Source organism: Carassius carassius, chromosome 41 (genome assembly GCF_963082965.1).
Source record: "Carassius carassius chromosome 41, fCarCar2.1, whole genome shotgun sequence".
In the NCBI taxonomy this organism is placed as follows: domain Eukaryota; kingdom Metazoa; phylum Chordata; class Actinopteri; order Cypriniformes; family Cyprinidae; genus Carassius; species Carassius carassius.
In genome coordinates, this window is record NC_081795.1 from 22,786,886 (window position 1) to 22,809,858 (window position 22,973).

General features: G+C 39.4%; 1 protein-coding gene across 1 annotated transcript in view; it reads left to right on the top strand.

The window, feature by feature from the left end:
* The window catches only part of LOC132122968 (bromodomain and WD repeat-containing protein 3-like), a 35,474-nt gene that overhangs the window by 7,100 nt on the left and 5,401 nt on the right, over positions 1-22,973 (top strand). Inside the window, exons 9-39 of the mRNA XM_059533500.1 lie at positions 6,314-6,414; positions 6,524-6,594; positions 6,694-6,794; positions 6,897-6,937; positions 8,497-8,598; positions 8,689-8,842; positions 9,044-9,178; positions 9,282-9,410; positions 9,555-9,780; positions 14,037-14,216; positions 14,316-14,499; positions 15,514-15,604; positions 15,679-15,819; positions 15,926-15,999; positions 16,410-16,632; positions 17,071-17,187; positions 17,301-17,408; positions 17,812-17,936; positions 18,042-18,124; positions 18,234-18,345; positions 18,426-18,487; positions 18,652-18,807; positions 19,941-20,061; positions 20,686-20,811; positions 20,903-20,972; positions 21,049-21,102; positions 21,334-21,459; positions 21,638-21,790; positions 21,876-22,045; positions 22,157-22,299; positions 22,592-22,729. Of these exons, the coding sequence (XP_059389483.1) occupies positions 6,314-6,414; positions 6,524-6,594; positions 6,694-6,794; positions 6,897-6,937; positions 8,497-8,598; positions 8,689-8,842; positions 9,044-9,178; positions 9,282-9,410; positions 9,555-9,780; positions 14,037-14,216; positions 14,316-14,499; positions 15,514-15,604; positions 15,679-15,819; positions 15,926-15,999; positions 16,410-16,632; positions 17,071-17,187; positions 17,301-17,408; positions 17,812-17,936; positions 18,042-18,124; positions 18,234-18,345; positions 18,426-18,487; positions 18,652-18,807; positions 19,941-20,061; positions 20,686-20,811; positions 20,903-20,972; positions 21,049-21,102; positions 21,334-21,459; positions 21,638-21,790; positions 21,876-22,045; positions 22,157-22,299; positions 22,592-22,729 (3,817 nt within the window). The remainder of the gene's footprint in view (positions 1-6,313; positions 6,415-6,523; positions 6,595-6,693; positions 6,795-6,896; positions 6,938-8,496; positions 8,599-8,688; positions 8,843-9,043; positions 9,179-9,281; positions 9,411-9,554; positions 9,781-14,036; positions 14,217-14,315; positions 14,500-15,513; positions 15,605-15,678; positions 15,820-15,925; positions 16,000-16,409; positions 16,633-17,070; positions 17,188-17,300; positions 17,409-17,811; positions 17,937-18,041; positions 18,125-18,233; positions 18,346-18,425; positions 18,488-18,651; positions 18,808-19,940; positions 20,062-20,685; positions 20,812-20,902; positions 20,973-21,048; positions 21,103-21,333; positions 21,460-21,637; positions 21,791-21,875; positions 22,046-22,156; positions 22,300-22,591; positions 22,730-22,973) is intronic.

Genomic DNA, 22,973 nt, shown 5'->3' on the forward strand with positions numbered 1-22,973 from the left:
TGAACATCCCCCTCTCTCTCTCTCTCTCTCTCTCTCAAACGACGTGACGTGACATGACATTCGGCCAAGTATGGTGACCCATACTCAGAATTCGTGCTCTGCATTTAACCCATCCGAAGTGCACACACACAGAGCAGTGAACACACACACACACACACTGTGAACACACACCCGGAGCAGTGGGCAGCCATATGCTTTGGCACCCAGGGAGCAGTTGGGGGTTCGATGCCTTGCTCAAGGGCACCTAAGTCGTGGTATTGAAGGTGGAGAGAGAACTTTACATGCACGCACCCACAATTCCTGCCGGCCCGGGACTCGAACTCACAACCCTTCGATTGCAAGTCCGACTCTCTAACCATTAGGCCACGACATCCCCTCAAACACAGTTTACATACAACATTAAACTTTCTTACATTTCTCCTCTCTCTCTTTCTCAAGTTCAAGTTCATGTTGCTTTATTGGCATGACATTTGAGTTACAGTATTGCCAAATTTAGCATTTAGATACAGAATAAAATATGATTACAATAAAATACAATACAATAAAAATAGCAGCAGCAGATAATATTTCTAATATTAATAATAGTAATTATATACAATTAAGAATATCAAATAAAACAGTTGAATACAATAAATGATCCCTTTCGTATGGTGTGTATGGTGTATAAATATTTAGCAGCTATTGTGACTGCCGTCTCATTCTCTCCAAGTATATAGAGTAGTTTCTCTGAGTCATTTAGAGACAAGAATGAACGATTCAAAGCTTCAAACTGTGGGAAGAATGTTTCTCTTGTAGTGCTGTATTTGGTACAGACAAGAAGGAAGTGTTTCTCATCCTCTGTTTGATTCAGCTCACAGTGTTTGCCTCTCTTCTCTCGGTAGCCAGGATCTTTTATGTCTACCAATCTCTATTTCCAAATCATGATCACGGAGTCGATATTTTGAAAGGATTTGTCTTTCTTTTAATTGCTTGAGTGATAAGTAATTTGCCAGTTTTGTGGTTCTGTTTAGGGCCGAATAACACTGGAGTTTGGTTTGGAGCTCAAATTCATTTTTTCATTTTTCATCATAATTATACTTCAGATTTTTGTCAATTAGTTTCTGAATGTTGGGGTTGTGATTGGAGTCAGACTCAGTTTGGGTTTCCTTCATCAGGTGAAGCACGAGTGTGTGTCTCTCTCTCTCTCTCTCTCTCTCTCTCTCTCTCTCTCTCTCTCTCTCTCTCTCTCTCTCTCTCTCTCACACACACACACACACACACACACACACACACACACAAACACAATCTCTCTCTCAGAGTACATCCGTAAGTCATTACCTCTATTACAAGGTATTGCACTTGCAAAATATAAGATTTGAGAGTCTTGTCTGCAAGCCAAGCACGATGTGGCCTATCCCACCATGTATGCCCCACCGGTATGCGCGCTCATAATGGAAGCAACGCGGTCGCGACGCGCACGCGGTGAGACAGGCTCGACGCCTCAGGGGCGCAACTGTCCGAGTGCTTTGGAAACAAGGAGAAAGCGGCGCAACTAGCGATTTCCACGCGTTTTTAGGCGCGAATTATTGACGACAAAAGCGATGACCCTCGGTACCCCTCAAGCTGAGATGTTGATGTGATATCTGATCTAAGTGGGCGTGGTCTGCGTAAGGTAGAGAGGGCATGACTGATGATAGTGTCCTGGTCCAGTCATGACAACGCGATTCTCAGCCTGCGCTCCAGCTGAGTAATCAATTTTATTTAAAAAAAAATAATTTATATATTTAATATTCAAACTGAAAACATAATGTGATTAACACTCAAGTCATTCAAGTCATCGTGTCTCAAGTCAAGTCAAGTCCCGATTCTTTAACTTCCAAGTCCGAGTCAAGTCTCAAGTATTTTATTTTTTGTCAAGTCAAGTCACAAGTCATAAAAATAGCAACTAGAGTCGACTCGAGTCCAAGTCACCAAGTCACAAGTCCCCATGTCTGCCAATTAGCCTATACAATTTATATTTTTGAAAACCGCCAAACTGACCCCAAACCAGCCCAAATTTTGTCCACCCGCACAAGGCAATTTTTACCCGCACAATCAAATTCAAAACCGCCCAATTGGGCGGGAAGCCGCCCAATCTGGCAACACTGTCTATCGCGGCAAGCCTAGTTAAAACGAGCTGTTTTAGGGGGGCGTGGCAGAGCCTTAACTTTGATAAAGAATTTCTCTTCCAGGGTTTCCCATACATTCATTAATTTGTGGCGGCCCGCCACAATATCAACTCTGACCGCCACGGATTGATTCTGATTTTTAAACTATTTAATATGGGTACAATTGTATTTTATTGTAGAGCTGCGCGCTGCTTGCTCCCTCCCTCTCACAAACTGACAACGGAGGCACGCACGACTAGCTCTTCCTCTTCGAACACGATCTGAATCAAAACATGAGCATGCGTTAGTTAGAGGACGGATTGTTGCTTAATGCTTATTCCCCCAGCGAAGATCCCAGAATCAATCCGGAGTTGAATGGTTAGTAATGAACACTGTTGCTCAACATAACTCTGAGAAGTGTTAAGCGCTTCCATTACAGATTCGCGCAAAACTTTTGTGTTTTTTTTTTCTTCTAAATATCGATAAACAACTATTGCGAAATGACGGCGTTTCCATTAACCGATGTTATGCGACTAAAACGTCATTTTTTTCCTCTCGCGATCAGTTATTCCAACGGACGTTGGTAGGTTTATATATATCACAGCCACCAGACTAGACATTATATTATTATTATCTCCAGGTTCAGGTTGGTGTGTGTTGGTTTTTGTCCACCTCAATCTCCAGGTTTGTGTGTGTGTGTGTGTCAGAGTCTGTGTGTGTCCACCTCCAAGTCCAGTTTGGAGTGTGTGTGAGCCTGTGTGTGTGAGTCTTTTTGAATGTTTGAGTGTGTGAGCCTGTGTTTGAGTGTGTCAGTAAGTTTGTGAGTTTGAGTGTGTGTGTGTGTGTGTGTGTTTGTTTGTGTGTGTGTGTGTGTGTGTGTGTCCATCTCCAGGTCCAGGTTTGTGTGTCTGTGTGTGAGCAAAATTTGCAACAAGAAGTCTGTGGAGCAGTCATAGCATAGAAAGTGTAGCAATGGCATAGCAATGTCTTTAAAGGGATAGTTCACCCAAAAATGAAAATTCTATCATCGTTTACTCACCCTCAAGTTGTTCCAAACCTGTACAGTCATGGCCAAAAGTTTTGAGAATTACATAAATATTAGTTTTCAAAAAGTTTGCTGCTAAACTGCTTTTAGATCTTTGTTTCAGTTGTTTCTGTGATGTACTGAAAAATAATTACAAGCACTTCATATGTTTCAAAGGCTTTTATCGACAATTACATGACATTTTTGCAAAGAGTCAGTATTTGCAGTGTTGGCCCTTCTTTTTCAGGACCTCTGCAATTCGACTGGGCATGCTCTCAATCAACTTCTGGGCCAAATCTTGACTGATAGCAACCCATTCTTTCATAATCACTTCTTGGAGTTTGTCAGAATTAGTGGGTTTTTGTTTGTCCACCCGCCTCTTGAGGATTGACCACAAGTTCTCAATGGGATAAAGATCTGGGGAGTTTCCAGGCCATGGACCCAAAATTTCAACATTCTGGTCCCCGAGCCACTTAGTTATCACTTTTGCCTTATGGCACGGTGCTCCATCGTGCTGGAAAATGCATTGTTCTTCACCAAACTGTTGTTGGATTGTTGGAAGAAGTTGCTGTTGGAGGGTGTTTTGGTACCATTCTTTATTCATAGCTGTGTTTTTGGGCAGAATTGTGAGTGAGCCCACTCCCTTGGATGAGAAGCAACCCCACACATGAATGGTGTCAGGATGCTTTACTGTTGGCATAACACAGGACTGGGTAGCGCTCACCTTTTCTTCTCCGGACAAGCCTTTTTCCAGATGCCCCAAACAATCGGAAAGGGGCTTCATCTGAGTATATGACTTTGCCCCAGTCCTCAGCAGTCCATTCACTATACTTTCTGCATAAGTTCAATCTGTCCCTGATGTTTTTGGAGAGAAGTGGCTTCTTTGCTTCCCTTCTTGACACCAGGCCATCTTCCAGAAGTCTTCGCCTCACTGTGCGTGCAGATGCGCTCACACCTGCCTGCTGCCATTCCTGAGCAAGCTCTGCACTGGTGGCACTCCGATCTCGCAGCTGAATCCTCTTTAGGAGACGATCCTGGTGCTTGCTGGACTTTCTTGGATGCCCCGAAGCCTTCTTTACAAGAATTGAACCTCTTTCCTTGAAGTTCTTGATGATCCTATAAATTGTTGATTTAGGTGCAATCTTAGTAGCCACAATATCCTTGCCTGTGAAGCCATTTTTATGCAACGCAATGATGGCTGCACGCGTTTCTTTGCAGGTCACCATGGTTAACAATGGAAGAACAATGATTTCAAGCATCACCCTCCTTTTAACATGTCAAGTCTGCCATTCTAACCCAATCAGCCTGACATAATGATCTCCAGCCTTGTGCTTGTCAACATTCTCACCTGAGTTAACAAGACGATTACTGAAATGATCTCAGCAGGTCCTTTAATGACAGCAATGAAATGCAGTGGAAAGGTTTTTTGGGGATTAAGTTAATTTTCATGGCAAAGAAGGACTATGCAATTCATCTGATCACTCTTCATAACATTCTGGAGTATATGCAAATTGCTATTATAAAAACTTAAGCAGCAACTTTTCGGATTTCCAATATTTATGTAATTCTCAAAACTTTTGGCCACGACTGTATGAGTTTCTTTGTTCTGCTGAACACAAAGGAAGATATTTGGAAGAATGTTTGTAACCAAACAGATCTCTGTCTCCATTGACTACCATAGTATATATTTTTCCTACTATGGAAGTCAATGGGGACCAAGATCTGTTTGATTCTGTCATTCTTCCAAATATCTTCCTTTGTGTTCAGCAGAACAAAGAAACTCATACAGGTTTGGAACAACTTGAGGGTGAGTAAACGATGATAGAATTTTCAATTTTGGGTGAATTATCCCTTTAAGGTATCTGACACTAAGTGTTGGTAATGGAAATGTGTACTTGTCACTAAAAATATATGAGATATATTTGATATATACACACATATATATATATATATATATATATATATATATATATATATATATACACACACATACGTATATATGATATGATATATTTAACCCCTCCCTACACCCCCCCCCCCTCATATGACCCCTTTAACCGTCCGTGGCTTGTGTGCTGCAAACACATAAGAGCTTCATCACTGTGTCTGTCACGCCACTCTGTTCCCCTTTCGAGCTTGAACTGATGGTAAAACTAACGGCATTATTAACTGTCTTTACATTTATTACGAAAGATGAAGCTCATGATGATGAAAAGGGGTGTTCTATTTGACCCACAATGCACTGGGTCAGTTGGCCAATCAGAGCAGACTGAGTTTGTCAGGAGGAAGTTTGTAGAAAATGACGCGTTTCAGAGAGGCGGGGCATAGAGGACCTACAATAATGTACAGTATATGAAAAATTATGTCTTTTTTTGAAAGTTAAAGCATGTCAACATATTCTGTTACACCAAATACACAAAATAATGATCTTTTAATATGATGAAAATTACAAGAACTCTGATAAATCATATATTGTCGTTGAGTCAATGAAAGCATTTACATTTTCAGTTTATTCAGCTGACTTCGGATGGAGATTTACTACTAATCACAGAACTGTTATTCACTGAAAGATTATGCATGACAATCGCAGCTTCTGCCTAATCCTAAAAATGTAGTTTTGATTAATTCTGCAGCCCTAGTTCCCAGCATGTATAAGTGCAATAAATTCCTACTGTGTCATTGTTACATTAAATTTTGTAAAGTAATCTAACTCATCTGCTAAAGTTTTTTGGGATTATACAAATGTCAAAATGAAGTGGGCTGCTTTGTGTCGTTCCATCTCTAGTTACTGAACAATGTGACGGTAGAAAGCCAAACGTGAAGTGAAAGCAAATGTTACATCCAGACCAAAGTATTGAAGGGTGTAACTGCTGATTTGTTGGGTGCAAAACGTGGACAATTTATCTGTTTGCTGTGAGCTACTTGCACGCTTCGGCACACAGGCTTTCATCAAGGCTAAACATTTTTTTTTTTTTACTTTAACTTCATCTTTTCATTGTTCTGACCCCGTGACATCACAAGTGTTGCTGGTACTGTCCAAAAAAAACATTTTCCCACTCACCTTTATCGTGTAAGGTCACACCAGAACAATTATAAAACAGCTTTTCATGTTTCTATGCTGCTTATACAGTCATGTTGTTCTAACAGGTCTTTCTCTTTGTAGTTCTCTCCATTTGTTAAAGGCTCCAAAAGGTACATGGTGTCCACAGGAACTGATGCAACAGTGTGTTTCTGGCAGTGGGATGTGAATAATAATGGTTTCAGGTGAGGGCTCTACAACCCGTTTGAATTAAAAAAAGAGGAAGAAGAGGTCTAGTGTGTCAGAGATTGAGGTTCATTCTTTGTATCTTTTTTTTTTTTTTTTGCTCATCAGTGATCGTCCACACAAATTCACAGAGAAGCCAAGGCCTGGCGTTCAGACGGTCTGCTCTTCCTTCAGCCCTGGTGAGATGGACTGAATGTGTGAACTACAGCTGAAGGGTTTTCCCCCCTTTTGGGATGTGTATGTTTATGTAAGGTGCACATTTCTTTCTCTTTATACAGGTGGGATGTTCCTTGCAACAGGAAGCACAGATGATGTCATCAGAATATACTACCTGGGTTTTGGCGGTCCAGAAAAACTAGCTGAGCTTGACTCTCACACAGTAAGAGCACTCAGTTTTTAGGAATAGTTGAATAATCAACAAAATTTGAGAGAATATCTCACATGGTTTGCCAGGATTTCAAATGTTTGCTTTGATTTGTAGGACAAGGTGGACAGCATCCAGTTCTGTCATTCAGGAGAGAGGTAATATTGCTGGTTTACCACAAACCAATCAGTGTTTCAACCGCGGAGTTTAAAGATGTTAAAAGCTTGTGAACAACGTAATTTAATGTTACATTTACTACCATTAGTTAGACACAAATGATCATTGAAAATAATCATTAAAAGTGTAATTTAATAAATAAATAAATGATTGGTTAATTATTAAATAGTGGTGTCCCCGACTAAGGATTTTCAAAGTCGAATCGTAATTTTCGAATCTTGCCAATATTCAACATGTTTGAAAAACATGAATCACATGTTTGGGGGCGGGGCAAAATACATTAACAATTCAAATCAGAAATTCGACTAACATAATTACTGATGTGAACACACAGGGAAAATGTGTAATGAACACCTTGCAGATATAAACAGGGTAAATAATGTTTTATGTTTTGATGAACTGATAGCTAACACTTAATGTCGGCGAAACCATAACAATTAACAATATTTTATTTTTTTAATAATAATGCTCTCATAACGTCAGCAGTTAATGTTCTGCATTTCTCTTTTGAGCTGCGCTTGCTGAAGATGACCAGTAGAGTGAGCATTTGATAGCAAGTTTTTAATCAATGGGATTCAACTCATAATTTCATATAAACTACGCTTCCTTATTTATACAACATAATGTTAATATTAAGACTAATAGGCTATTTGCAAAAAGTCCTGAATGCACATGAACATATCTGTGCGGCTCTGAATGCGAACTCCTTTTGTGCACGCGTTCTTCACGAAACAATGTACAGAAACACGGCAGCTAAACTCTAAAAATTCACAGCGTTTTAGTATAATGGTCTTCTCATTATAATAGTATGTATATTACAGTCCCAGTCATAGTTATTAATATTCTGCATTGTAGTTTGACCTGCTCACACTGTGCGCTGAAGAGATATCACCGTACTACTACAATGAAGCGCTTGACTCAAAACCAAATGCATTTTATATCAGGTAAATAATATATCCACGATATATATACACCGGCTGAAATGTTCTGAAATCACTTGTACACTACCTGTTCGGAAAAATCCAGTCTCTGCCTGTGTCAGTTTGAGTCTTGGTATAGTTTTAAATCCCTGCTGCCAAGATGCTCCTCTGTCGGTCACGGATTATGGAAAGTGAAACATAAATCTAAAGGGGTGGTTGGATTTATTCACGCACTTTAAAATATTAATTTGAAGCTTCTTTCTTTTCAGATTCTTACAGTTTATCATAATAGGCTGTATATGGACTTATAGGGAGAAAACCGGTAGTTCTGTGTGAAATCAGACATTTGAGCTCCCCCATATAGTCAAAATGGCATAATCAATAACACCCCGTGTATATTCGACTGTTAGATTGTTAGTCGAATCAGGCTCCTCGAATCAAAACATCGATTCGTCGACTATCCGGGGTCACCCCAATTATTAAATAAAATTTATTTTCAGTTTTCAGCTAAATAAAAACTTGAATTTTGGTTTGGATGAGTTCCGTTTGGTGCATCATTAATATTATATATAATGTTTTATTTTTTTTTCCTAAATTATCTTTTAATGTTTGTAATGTAGATTTGTGAGTGGCAGTCGAGATGGCACTGCTCGTATATGGCAACTGCATCAGAGACATCAGTGGAAGAGTATTTTATTGAACATGTCTGCCACTCTTCCAGGGTAAGGAAAGCCTCTGGAAAACTCAAGCTAATGCTTTATTGACTGAAAATTAATCTCCTCATAAAGCTACTCCTGCTTGGTTTTCCATAGGTCTGCACCTTTAACAGAGGATGAAAATTTCTTCAAACCCAAAGTCACTATGGTGTCCTGGGATCGCCATGACAACACTGTCATCACCGCAGTCAACAATCATCTGCTGAAAGTGTGGAACTCCTTTACTGGACAGTTGCTGCATATCCTTAAAGTAAGATTTGCAACAAGATTTTGCAATGCAACATCAGCAATAATAACAAATTAAATGAAAATAAAGCCAAACACATATTGCATTTTGTTCGGTGTTCGGTAAATGGTCTGATACTACACTGTCAAGTGCTCAGACCAGAGGTTAATGCATATCAAATTTTTATGCTATATGGAGATGAATGCATTTCTCTTGACCTCACAGGGTCATGAGGCCGAGGTGTTTGTTTTGGAGCCACATCCCTATGACCCTCGCATCATGCTGTCTGCAGGCCATGATGGGAATGTCTTCATATGGGACCTCATCAGAGGCACCAAAACCATGCATTACTTTAATATGGTATGGTATCCAAATCATATTTCAGTTCTGTTTGCAGAACTTGAGCATACACAACTTTATTCCTGTATCAATCATTAGACATGTCACTGTTTTTGTGTTAAAGATCGAAGGTCAAGGACATGGTGCGGTGTTTGACTGTAAGTTCACCAGTGATGGGCATCGCTTTGCAATGACAGACTCTCATGGACATCTGGTTATTTTTGGCTTTGGTAGCTCTAAGCCTTATGAGAAGGTTTGTATGATTATCTAATTGAGAAATCTGAAGTTGATGATTTGACATCTTTTCATACATCTGCATTGCACCAAGACAGCAACTCACAAGTTTCTATGTATAATTTCTTCATGTCTTCCTTTATTTCTCCAAATGAATCCATAGCTTCCGGACCAGGTGTTTTTCCACACTGACTATCGGCCGCTGATCCGGGACACAAATGGGTTTGTTCTGGATGAGCAGACCCAGCAGGCCCCACACCTGATGCCTCCTCCCTTCCTGGTGGATGTGGATGGTAACCCTCACCCTCCCAGATTCCAAAGACTGGTCCCAGGAAGAGAAAACATTGCAGATGAGCATCTAGTCCCTCAACTGGGCTATGTCGCTACAAGTAAGTTCTCTTCTGTTGTCAGAACATTTTTGTAGTGAGTCTCTAGTTCAGTGTAGCGTAAAAGGGGCAATCGGAAATTCACTTTTGTTGTTGTTTGAACATAAATGTGTTTTGGAAGTGTGTGTACACATTCACCCTATAATGATAAAAATGCATATAGCGGTAGTTGGATAAACAGAAAATTTAACTGCTTTCATTGAGTCAACATGACTGCAAAAAACATGATTATGACAGTATATCATTTATCTTTAGTTATTATGCAATGCCTTTATCACAGCTTGGAATACTATGATTTCTTCGATTTCATGATAATAATAATAATAAAACTGAGATTTATATGTACAACCCGAATTCCGGAAAAGTTGGGACGTTTTTTAAATTTTAATAAAATGAAAACTAAAAGACTTTCAAATCACATGAGTCAATATTTTATTCACAATAGAACATAGATAACATAGCAAATGTTTAAACTGAGAAAGTTTACAATTTTATGCACAAAATGAGCTCATTTCAATTTTGATTTCTGCTACAGGTCTCAAAATAGTTGGGACGGGGCATGTTAACCATGGTGTAGCATCTCCTTTTCTTTTCAAAACAGTTTGAAGACGTCTGAGCATTGAGGCTATGAGTTGCTGGAGTTTTGCTGTTGGAATTTGGTCCCATTCTTGCCTTATATAGATTTCCAGCTGCTGAAGAGTTCGTGGTCGTCTTTGACGTATTTTTCGTTTAATGATGCGCCATATGTTCTCTATAGGTGAAAGATCTGGACTGCAGGCAGGCCAGGTTAGCACCCGGACTCTTCTACGACGAAGCCATGCTGTTGTTATAGCTGCAGTATGTGGTTTTGCATTGTCCTGCTGAAATAAACAAGGCCTTCCCTGAAATAGACGTTGTTTGGAGGGAAGCATATGTTGCTCTAAAACCTTTATATACCTTTCAGCATTCACAGAGCCTTCCAAAACATGCAAGCTGCCCATACCGTATGCACTTATGCACCCCCATACCATCAGAGATGCTGGCTTTTGAACTGAACGCTGATAACATGGAAGGTCTCCCTCCTCTTTAGCCCGGAGGACACGGCGTCCGTGATTTCCAACAAGAATGTCAAATTTGGACTCGTCTGACCATAAAACACTATTCCACTTTGAAATAGTCCATTTTAAATGAGCCTTGGCCCACAGGACACGACGGCGCTTCTGGACCATGTTCACATATGGCTTCCTTTTTGCATGATAGAGCTTTAGTTGGCATCTGCTGATGGCACGGCGGATTGTGTTTACCGACAGTGGTTTCTGAAAGTATTCCTGGGCCCATTTAATAATGTCATTGACACAATCATGCCGATGAGTGATGCAGTGTCGTCTGAGAGCCCGAAGACCACGGGCATCCAATAAAGGTCTCCGGCCTTGTCCCTTACGCACAGAGATTTCTCCAGTTTCTCTGAATCTTTTGATGATGTTATGCACTGTAGATGATGAGATTTGCAAAGCCTTTGCAATTTGACGTTAAGGAACATTGTTTTTAAAGTTTTCCACAATTTTTTTACGCAGTCTTTCACAGATTGGAGAGCCTCTGCCCATCTTTACTTCTGAGAGACTCTGCTTCTCTAAGACAAAGCTTTTATAGCTAATCATGTTACAGACCTGATATCAATTAACTTAATTAATCACTAGATGTTCTCCCAGCTGAATCTTTTCAAAACTGCTTGCTTTTTTAGCCATTTGTTGCCCCCGTGCCAACTTTTTTGAGACCTGTAGCAGGCATTAAATTTTAAATGAGCTAATTAAGTGGATAAAAGTGTAAAATTTCTCAGTTTAAACATTTGCTACGTTATCTATGTTCTATTGTGAATAATATATTCGCTCATGTGATTTGAAAGTCTTTTAGTTTTCATTTTATAAAAATTTAAAAAACGTCCCAACTTTTCCGGAATTCGGGTTGTATATACCGTATTTTCCGGACTATAAGTCGCACTTTTTTTCATAGTTTGGCTGGTCCTGCGACTTATAGTCAGGTGCGACTTACTTATCAAAATTAATTTGACATGAACCAGGAGAAATTAACCAAGAGAAAAACATTACCGTCTCCAGCCGCGAGAGGGCGCTCTTATGCTGCTCACTGCTCCTGTAGTCTACACTGAAAACATAGAGCGCCCTCTCGCGGCTTTAGACGGTAATGTTTTCTCTTGGTTCTTGGTTCTAAATAAATGCGACTTATAGTCCAGTGCGACTTATATGTTTTTTTCCTCATCATGGCGTATTTTTGGACTGATGCGACTTATACTCAGGTGCGACTTATAGTCCGAAAAATACGGTAAATATATATGCGCTTGAGAACCGGCTTTTACTGACAAAATTCGCATGAAAATCGCATTAGATAAATTGTGTAGCCCTACTAAGACGAGATGATGATGAGATGTGATGATATCGACATGCAGTATTGCTGACGAAAACCAAAAGTTACCAAAGTCTCTTTTAATTTTTGTAGTAAAATGGAGCCGAAATATTATTGCGGACTGCTGTACACGCCTCTACTACACAAGCCTTCATTTTTGCGGTCACCAGATATCAAGAGTTCAAATCCGCAAGTCAGAGCTTCTCTGTTAAAAGAACATTTTCTGCTCTTTGCAATCTGTGTTCTGTCATGAGATCTCGGCTATATTGTTAGCGTTTGTGGTTGTTGACTAAAAGCACATACTCAACAGCTGTTGTTTTAAAAGAGAAACATTATTGCAATTTGGAATTATTATTAGGAATTTATTGTTAAAATATTTTTTATGTTTTTGCCAGTTTTCATAATGTATAGTGAGAGAATGCATACCGTATTTTTCGGACTATAAGTCGCATCAGTCCAAAAATACGTCATGACGAGGAAAAAAACGTATATAAGTCGCACTGGACTATAAGTCGCATTTATCTAGAACCAAGAACCAAGAGAAAACATTACCGTCTACAGCCGCGAGAGGGTGCTCTGTCTTCAGTGTAGACTACAGGAGCACTGAGCAGCATAGAGCGCCCTCTGGCGGCTGGAGACAGTAATGTTTTCTCTTGGTTCATTTCTCTCGGTTCATGTCAAATTAATTTTGATAAATAAGTCGCACCTGACTATAAGTCACAGGACCAGCCAAACTATGAAAAAAAAGTGCGACTTATAGTCTGGAAAATACGGTATCTAAGTCTTTGATATTGATTTATATATTGCATAGCCTATAATAAATCAGTACACTAAAATAAAATGTGTTTGAGTCAACATTCTATTAATTTGTGCTTATTGGTGAAAGTGCAGTTCCTGAAATGTAAAAATAGATTCCTCAAAGGACAGCAAAATCTTTTCAATTATAATTTCGAGCATGTTTTTTTTATATATATATATCTTGTGTTTTATATTTATATCATCCGACAGCACATGAAGTTATGTTGTTCTCCAAATATCTCCACGATTGCCAATGTTGATTTGATTACCAGTTCAATAAACAAAAAGTTAATATTAAGTGACACAGCAGGTCTTGTTTTTGCTGTATTTCGAGAACTCAATTTTTTTTTGCACCTCTGAGCAACACACGATGGTGTTTCAGTACTGATCAATCAGCTGTTTGAACGAATCGCTTGATTGGATGACTCAATGACTCACATGCAGTGTTTTGTTGCTATCTCCTTTTTTTTTATTATTATTACATCAAAACATTATTTATGCATTTGTAACTGCAGGTTGTAGTCATGTCCTACATTAAACAGTTTGTGTAAATGCGTCTAAATGCTACTTCAGATGCAGATTCTGTGCCACCTCTGCATTACAAACACACATTTTGTAGATTACTGGTTCCATTTTATTAGTAACAGCCCTGTAGTGTTTTACTATTCAGGTTTATTGATTCAATCTAAGGATTTGACACAAGATGCACACATTTAATCAGATTAGAAAAAAATTAGCCTTATAAAGGTAAAAATACCCATAAAATTAAAAATCCATTTTATCTGTTAATTTTATCTGTTAGTTACTCCTGCAAACTTATCAACGCACAGAATATGAAGAATACCAAAAGTTTTGGGAGTCTACTGTTCACGGCAGTCCTAAACCTGTCAAAGCACTGGCACAATAACACGCTCCACAAAATATCGTCTTATCAACAATATTTCAGAAAATTAGATTTTTTGTCATTGGCACACACTCCTTTGTTTCCAGTTGCCAGAATTCGGTGCATCACTGAGAGAAAAAAAAACATACGGTTTCTGATTGCCCCTTTGAAAATGTTTCAGGTGACGGTGAGGTCGTGGAGCAGGTGATCAGTCAGCAGTCTGCAGAGGGCGAGGAGGTTCGTCACAGCGCTTTGGATTTTGCCATCCGCCAGCTTCAGCAGCACCAGGAAAGACCGGTTCCTGCTCAGGTGGAGGGAGGCGTTCCTGCCCGTGTGCCAGAGCCCGGGACGCCCCGCAGAGGTGCCTATACATTCAACTCCTTTAGCATGAAGTCTTAGAGCGAGATCCATTTCTGTACAGTTGAAGCTCCGTCTAATATAGCTGTGTTTGATTGCACAGTGTCACTGAACGAGCGCATGGAGGTTCAGTCTCCACCTAATGTGGGTTTACGGCGCAGTGGACAGGTAGAAGGAGTCCGGCAGATGCACCAGAATGCTCCACGCAGTCAGATGGCCACAGAGAGGGACCTTCAGGCCTGGAGACGTAGGGTGGTGGTGCCTGAGCTTACAACAAGTGGATACAGGTGAATGTTATTATTTAATGCTTTAATTCAGTTATTTTGTTTGTTTACACATTGCACATGCTGGTCTTTGGAAATGATATACTAAGATAATGAACATTAACAGTGTTATCACGGCACACAATACCATCAATAATTCTAGATACCAAAATACAAATGTAGATAAGTATAATGCAATGTTTCTTTTGCATTAACCGTTTCAGGTTAACAACACTATGCATGCTGTGTGAAAGAGGCACGTGCTCTGATGTAAATGACCCCAACATGAAAATGCTAATTTAATTTATGTTAATGGGTGGCGCTTGGATAAATAAAACAGCCTTCATAACTTTGTTTCTGACCCACATGTCAAGGAAAGGGAAGTTAAGCAGTATTTACATGGGCGACACTAAAGTTTGTGTCATTTAATTCAGGAATGTGATGATATGATAATGTGCTGTGATAAAAGCTTTACCAATTTTCGTGATGGAAAAAAAGAAAACCATTGGAATCAAAAAGCTTGAACACTGATCTAACGATATATACAAGGTTTAGAATAACTTAAGTACAGCTTGGACATCTTTAGTAAACAATCTGAAGTTGTTTATGTGCACCATATAGAAAATGTACTAACAATAAAAGCTTTCATTAACAAGAGCAACCGGCTTCAATGTTTGTTAAAATTCATTCAAATGGTTATGATGGTCATGAAATTTGAATGAATATATGTAGCTAAATTTTCTTGTTGCTGCTTAATAAACATTTAATATCAGTGTTGAAAACGGTTATGTACATTTTCTTTTTCAGGATTCTTTAAATAGAAAGTTAAAATGTCATTCTTAATGTCTACTTGTACATGTGTGCTGTATTGTGAAAGTAATGTTTTTAGAAAAACATTTCGCTAAACTGGATATCGGAAGGCAATCATGAGTTATCGTTTGGTCTTTAGATTATAGATGAGGTTCCTCGAGTATATAAAACACCCTGCTCTCGGGATCAGGAGAACAGATGTATTTACTGGATGGCTTGTTGGTTTAGGGCGCAGGAGTCTTTCAGGTTATCTAAGGGTGAGGAGGAGGTCACACTTTACAACACCAAGAGAAGGAGAGTGACCCACGCCAGCTTCAGGGTACGGTTCTACCCACTTATGACCTACACTAGAGGTACTGATGCCAGCTCTGAGTAAATCTGTTCTGCCCATAGGATGATTCTGATGACGAAGAGCTGGGCCTCAAGCGTGCACAGTCACGCAAACGGCAGAAGAACCAGGAGCGTAAAGACGGTCTCGCCCAAGAGTACATCGAGTTCTCATGTGAGGAGGGCGAGGAAACGGCATCTTCTGAGGTTCAGTCTTTGTGTTTATTTGCTCTTTAAAATGCTGTTATGCCATATAATACATGTTAATACGTGTGTGTGTGTGTGTGTGTGTGTGTGTGTGTTTATGGTGTAGGGCAGTGAAGTTGAGGGCAGTGATGTTGATTCGTCTGTTGAGGATGAAGAGGAATGGAGGAGTGATAGCTCAAGGTACTTGTTCTGCAACCATAATCATTTTAAAAAGGAAGTGTGTAATATACCAAGTTGAATTGCAGTTTTTCAATAATACTGCACAGTAAATCAAATTAAAATGCACTACTAATAAAATATTTTTACACACACACACAAATCTTTGCAACCGGTTGGAGTCTAACTGAAGTGTTTCTTAATAATATTAATGTCCTGTTGATAATTTATCACTTTAATAATCTGATATCTCAGTATTATTTCGGTGTTTTCAGTGTCTTTATTTTTGGTATTCTGTTTGGTCTGCTGGTAATGCTGAAATTATAAGATGCACTTTAAACTGTGAGTTCTTCTTTATAGGTCTTTTCTTCATGTTGTCATCTCTTACATACTCATGAGGAAATATTTACATGTGTCTTTGTTCATGTCTGAAGCCACTCGTCCAGTGATTATTCTGACTGGATGGCAGATGCCGGAATAAGTTTGAGACCCCCTGCCTCTCCGTCTTCTCGACGACGCACAAGCCGCAGGATCAGCAGCTCTGAGGAAGAGGATGAGGAGGACGAAGACATAGCGGATGAGGAGCAAACCATAGATGAAGAAGAGCAGATGTCTTCCCCCCGAAAGCACAAAAAGGCCAAGAGCAAAACACCAAAGGTGACGTGACATTCAGCCAAGTATGGTGACCCATACTCAGAATTCGTGCTCTGCATTTAACCCATCCGAAGTGCACACACACACACACACATCATTTACACTGCAGCGCCCGGGGAGCAGTTGGGGGTTCAGTGCCTTGCTCAAGGGCACCTCAATCGTAGTATTGCCGGCCCAAGACTCGAACCCACAAACCTACGGTTAGGAGTCAAACTCTCTAACCACTAGGCCACAGCTTACCCTAAAACAGTGTACAGCACAGACATTACTGTCACGATTACAAATTCTTAAATGCTCCTTTTAAATCGCCTTACTGGTACGGTACGGTACTGAAGAGACATTTTTATTATTGACTAGCACTTATTTTGGTCTTTTTTTTTTTCATTAAATTTTATAATTTTTTTTAATACCCTTCTCTTTTTTTCAATTTGTTGTCCTTAGTCACCAAAACCCCGACCGCCCATTAATCGCGAGATCTCGGTTGAGTTTCGTCCCTCGGCATGGATTACTGACGTCATTCCCCGGAAGTCCCCCTTCGTCCCTCAAATGGGAGACGAGGTACAGAATCAGTTTTCTCTCATCTAATCTGTATCAATTTATCCATGTCTAAATCTAGTAAAAAATTTTCATTTACTTTTTTTTTTTTTTTTTTTTTTTAAATCTGTGCACAGGTCATCTATTTTCGTCAGGGTCATGAGGCATATGTGGAAGCAGTTTGTAGGACTAACCTGTATCCCATTAACCTCGACAGACAGCCGTGGAAGAAGATGGAGTTAAGAGTAAGATCAAAACAATCCTGGGATTTTATGGACACTCAGATTTGTTCTTATCAGATGCATCCCTTCATAATTGCTTTGTAAAACTTAGCATTGAATCTTAAGTGTGCATACGTACATGTCACATGTCAGTAGCTATGTTTTGATCCATATCTTGAATTTTGTTATATTGCAAAATAATTTGATAAAAAAAAACACATTGCTATCTAAACTGATACCAGTAATGATCTGAAATGCCTGAGCCAAAGTTTATCATCAAAAAGACCTCCCAGAACTGTTTCACACGATTGAGTTCCCAAACACTTGTATTTGTTGTATTAAACCATGAACAATACATGCAACTCGCCTAACTTTTAATGTTTTAAGCATGTTTGGCCTTAAATCATAAATCATGTGTTTCTGCTAGGACCAAGAGTTTGTTAAAATAACAGGGATCAAGTATGAAGTGTCTCCTCCGACCCTGTGCTGCCTGAAACTGACCCAGATTGACCCTGGAACAGGCAAGATTACAGACCGATCCTTTTCTATAAAGTAAGTTGGCGAGATATGAAATTGAAATAAATGTAAGATTGGCAAAGATGCTGCTGCTTGCAGATTTCTAAACAAATGTGTAAATTTTGGTGTTTTTTTTTTTAGATATCATGATATGCCGGATGTAATCGATTTTCTTGTGCTGCGTCAAAGCTACGACGAGGCACGCAACAGAGCGTGGAGATCGAGTACGTTTGGAGGCATAACCCGAGAGTAGAGTCGAGAGAGTTTCAGCTCTCTACAGAAATAAAACATTGAGTCATGTCTGTCCTGTTCTTTGTGCTTTGATTTCTGTAGATGATCGGTTTCGCTCCGTGATCGATGACGCCTGGTGGTTTGGGACCATAGTTTGTCAGGAACCATATCAGTCCGAATATCCCGACAGCCTTTTTCAGTGCTTCAAAGTCAAGTTAGTCTAAACTGAATTATTGGATGGTCTGCTCCATTTCGTTTGGCATGGACTATGTTTTTAACTCCATGTTTTTGAAGGTGGGACAATGGTGAGACAGAAAAGCTGAGTCCATGGGATGTGGAGGCTATTCCTGAAAACGGTACTGCTGCTGACCGCTTTAGCATTGTCTTAAACCTGATACACAGTGCATGAATCTAGCCGTTTTATTAGTATTTTTTTTCCCAGTTGATATGACATCTGCATATCACTGGTCTTTGCTCTAAAGCAAGTGGTGTGTTTATTGGGTCATTTGTGTTTCTGCAGCTGAGCAGCCGGAGTCGGAGAGTGCAGGAGTGCCAGTGAGCGATGAGGAGATGATCGATATCCTGTATAAATCTCAGGAGGGTGAATGGGGGAAAAAGGGTCGAGACCAAGAGAGTGCACGTATCATTACAGGCATAGAACAGCTTGTGACTGTGGGTATGTTATCCTATTTTATCCCCCACCCCCCACTTTTGTTTTGTGGCCACTTGGACTTAAAGGGATAGATCAACCAAAAATAACTATTTTTACTTGCCCTAATGCCATTGCAATCCCGTGAGTTTTATACATCTTAAGAACTTTGTCTCTCTACGACTTAAAATGTTGTAAAAGTAATCCGTATTTGTTTATTTAGGATTATGTAGACTTTCAATGTATGGACAAAATTGAAAATAATAATCTTCCATGGAGCATTTGCACGAAGCGTGCTTTAGATCTTCCGCATAGAGATAAGCCAGCTCGCAAACTTCCTGTGAAACGTCGTTTGACGGTGTGCTGTATATAGCTAGAGACTACTGAGACCCTCACAGAAACCTCTCCTGCCGCCTCCGTTTCAGAAATGAGAAACAAAATAATTGCAACGTCGCAAATAATGAAAACAGCATTCACATATTTTCATGTTATTAACATATTTTATATGCTGACACTGGAAATCCCAGGAGGATTCCCAGACACCTAATTTTACATTTCAAATGCTTACAACTAAACATTGTCATAACTTACATCATAATGGTATTGGTAAAATATGTCTCCTGGTGGAAAACAAAGACTTTTAAGATGAAAATGAGATGAAATGAGCACTATAACCAGAAGATGGCAGCAGAGGACGACTCGTTAGCTCAATTGCCATTTCAGCTCCCTAGTTTATCCATTTCTGCTATATTATAAAATGGCTATTGTAACACATTTTAGTACTTTTTGGGGTACTGAAATAAATAATTTATTTATTTAAATACTTAACTAGTTGACTACAATTGAAATAAGTTTGTTTTTAATGGTATCAAAATTGAATAATTAAATTGTACTATTTAATAACAAGCACTCACAGAACAATTTAGTGTCTTTATTTTTACACCCTTGTTTGTCATTACCGAAACTGTGTACAGTATGGTCCTCTCAGACAAACAAAAAATGTCTTCAAATGGTGAATGGATTATGTAGAGAGAGTGCTTTTCTTTTAGCAGCGCTGATTTTGACTGTAGTCCGTTGTGTTGCAAAGATCAATGATGGACATGAGGGTGAATAAATAATGACAGAAAATATCACCTGTTAAATGTGACCCTTTGTGACAGATATCGCAGCACCTTTCTCTGGTCCGGTCGACCTCATTCAGTATCCTACATATTGTGCTATCATTGCATATCCCACCGACCTTAACACCATCAAACTGCGGCTCAAGCACAACTTCTACAGGTTTGTGGCGTAACAGGTGTAGTCCACCTAAAAATCCAAATGATCACCATTCACTCATCCCCATAACATTTCTAAGCCTGTATGAAAGTCTTTGATTCATGGCACACAAAAGTAGACATTTTGAAGAACGTTCATGTTGCTCTTTTCCACATAACCCATAAGACATTCATTAATCATTGAGTTTTTTTTTTTTGTGATTTCTGTCTCTGAATTTAATGTCTTTACCACCAAGATTTTGACTCAAAAAGTTCAGTTGTCAGCAGTCTAAATGAATTGAGTGGTTTAATTCAGATCTGCTAAAGATACACTTTATGTAAACAGATTTAATTTAGGCTTTTACGCATATAAACATTGATCAGTCATCAAATATTGTCACTGGCAGCTCGACTGCTTGCTTGACATGCAAAAAGACCTGAACATGCATGCATGTTAACCCCATTAGACTCGATACTGTTAGGATCAGTTTTTGTACGGAAAAGAGCAGTCTGACCATTCTTCAAAATAGCTTATGTTCCACAGAAAGAAAATGAATGGAATGAGTGAATGAGAGTTTGAATGTTTTATTATTTATTTTTTTGTTTATGTCTATTTTTTGGTGTGTTTTAACATGTCCTGGGTTTTTAGGAGATTGTCTGCACTGATCTGGGATGTAAAACACATTGAACAAAATGCCAAGACTTTCAACGAGCCGCGCAGCAAGATTGCAGAGTCTGCAAAAATCATAACAAATGTTCTTCTGAAGTTCGTAAGGTTGGTCTTCAGTGAAGATCCCTTTGTGATATTTATGTTTTGCTCCTTAATTGAAAGAACTTTTTATTTTTTTTCCTCTCCCCGGCCACAGTAAACCCCACTGTACCGATATTATGGAGATCTACAATGCCGTTGAAAACATGGAGTACTCTGAGGATGAGGTGAGTGAATTTGTTCCACCTGTATTTTCTTTGCTCTTTCTGTAAAACCTGAGATTGATTCAGATGTGTCTTTCAGGACATGTATGACATTGACGCACCTGGAACCTCCGCAGTACAAAGACTTCGCCAGGTAGTGTAAAATATAGAAATATAACCATACTGTAATGGCAATTTCTGGAAGGAATGATGGCATATTTTGCACACCGGTAGAAATGTCAGTAGGGATCATGTTACATTGTTGATTATTCTAGTATATCTGTCCTTTTGTTATTAAATATTCCAACCCCAGCAGTAAACGCACAGTTTCAGATGAAAGCAATGAATGTGTTGAAGACACTGCCGCCTGTTTTGATTTCTTCAGCCATCACAGGAGGTTGTGCTGGACAGGGACGCGTGGAAGGACCACTGCAAACATTTGCTGGACTACATGTTTGAGTGTGAGGATTCAGAGCCTTTCCGCAATCCTGTAGATCAGAGAGAATATCCAGTGAGTATCCAAGAAACAGTCAATGGAATAATGTTAGGGAAGTGGATATCAGTCTTAATCTGGAGGTGTGGGATCAAGCATTGTCAGTAGAAGCGGGACGTGGATTTGTTGTTGTCGCATGTTCACCAGTAGTTAACGATGGTTTGGTGATGGTAATATGTCATCTTTGTATCTCCAGGATTACTGTAATATTATCGACACCCCTATGGACCTTGAAACAGTGCGGCAGACTCTTGAAGAAGACCGCTATGAAAATCCCATAGATCTCTGCAAGGACACCAGGCTTATCTTTGCCAATGCTAAAGCCTACACGCCAAACAAACGCTCAAAGGTAATGCATTCATGTCTTGGATAATCTCGTCTCTTTCTGCCTTCTTTCTTGTACGTTGATGTTCTTGTGCGGTTTGATTTGACAGATTTACAGCATGACTTTGCGACTGTCAGCATTTTTCGAGGAGAGCATAAGCAAAATAATTTCTGACTATAAGACTGCTGTCAAAAGCAGCTTGAAGCTGCGGCGCAGTCAGAGATTCAGGAAGAAGCTGCAGCATCAGGAGTCGGCTCCTTCAAGACAAGGATCCACACGGTATGCTGGATCTGTTCTTGCTGTTCTCTCTAATACTATTGATTAATTTTCTCATTAATAGTGTGCATTCAAAAAACAAATCTCTCTTTTTATTATTTCTCCTGACCATAGTCAAAAGAGGGCTACTATTAAAACTCAGGAAAACACAGAACAGTCTACAGCCAAATCTACCTCAGCCAAAGTGTCTGGACCAGAGCGCCGCAGAGTCAACGAAGCCAAGGATATCTTCAGTCGGAGTGGCTCATCTTCATCCGGTAAGAAATGATTCTTCTTCAAAAAAGGACCCAAAAGCAATAAAAAGTGTTTTTTATCAGCAGACTTGAGAAAAACCAGATCAGTCTAAATTGTGATTGAATCATTCAGCTTGGTTTTAAGAAGTGGAGAAAGTACTTCAACAGCCGTTTATCATTTGACCAGATATTAAGACAACAATTAATGAAGTAGAAAATTGGTCCGTCTCTGATTATAGTGTAAACTATTCCTTTTATTACATGGGAAGCTGCAGGGACTGCTAGGTGCTAAAGACAGTTTGTGCTGTTGTTATAGGGTCTGATCGTGACAGCAAGCAGTCTCCGAGTCTGTCGGAGGAGGATGAGGAACCTTCATCCTCGTCTCGTGTCTTCAGGCGAGAGACTAGAGCCACAAGAAGAGCTGCACAGAATAATGGAGCAAAAGGGAGACATGGTGGGACCCTTTAGACAAAAAGTTCAATCCTTCTGTGTATGATTGTTTGTGGTTCGTAGAAATTTCAATCACTTTCAGTCAGTGGAAAATGACATTACAACTTTTGAACCTGTACGTAAATTTGTCCCTGGACCACCAAAACAGTCATAAGGGTCGTTTTTTATTATAGATTTGTACATCTGACTAAATAAGCTATTCATTGATGTATGGCTTATTAGAATAGGATAATATTTATATATTTATG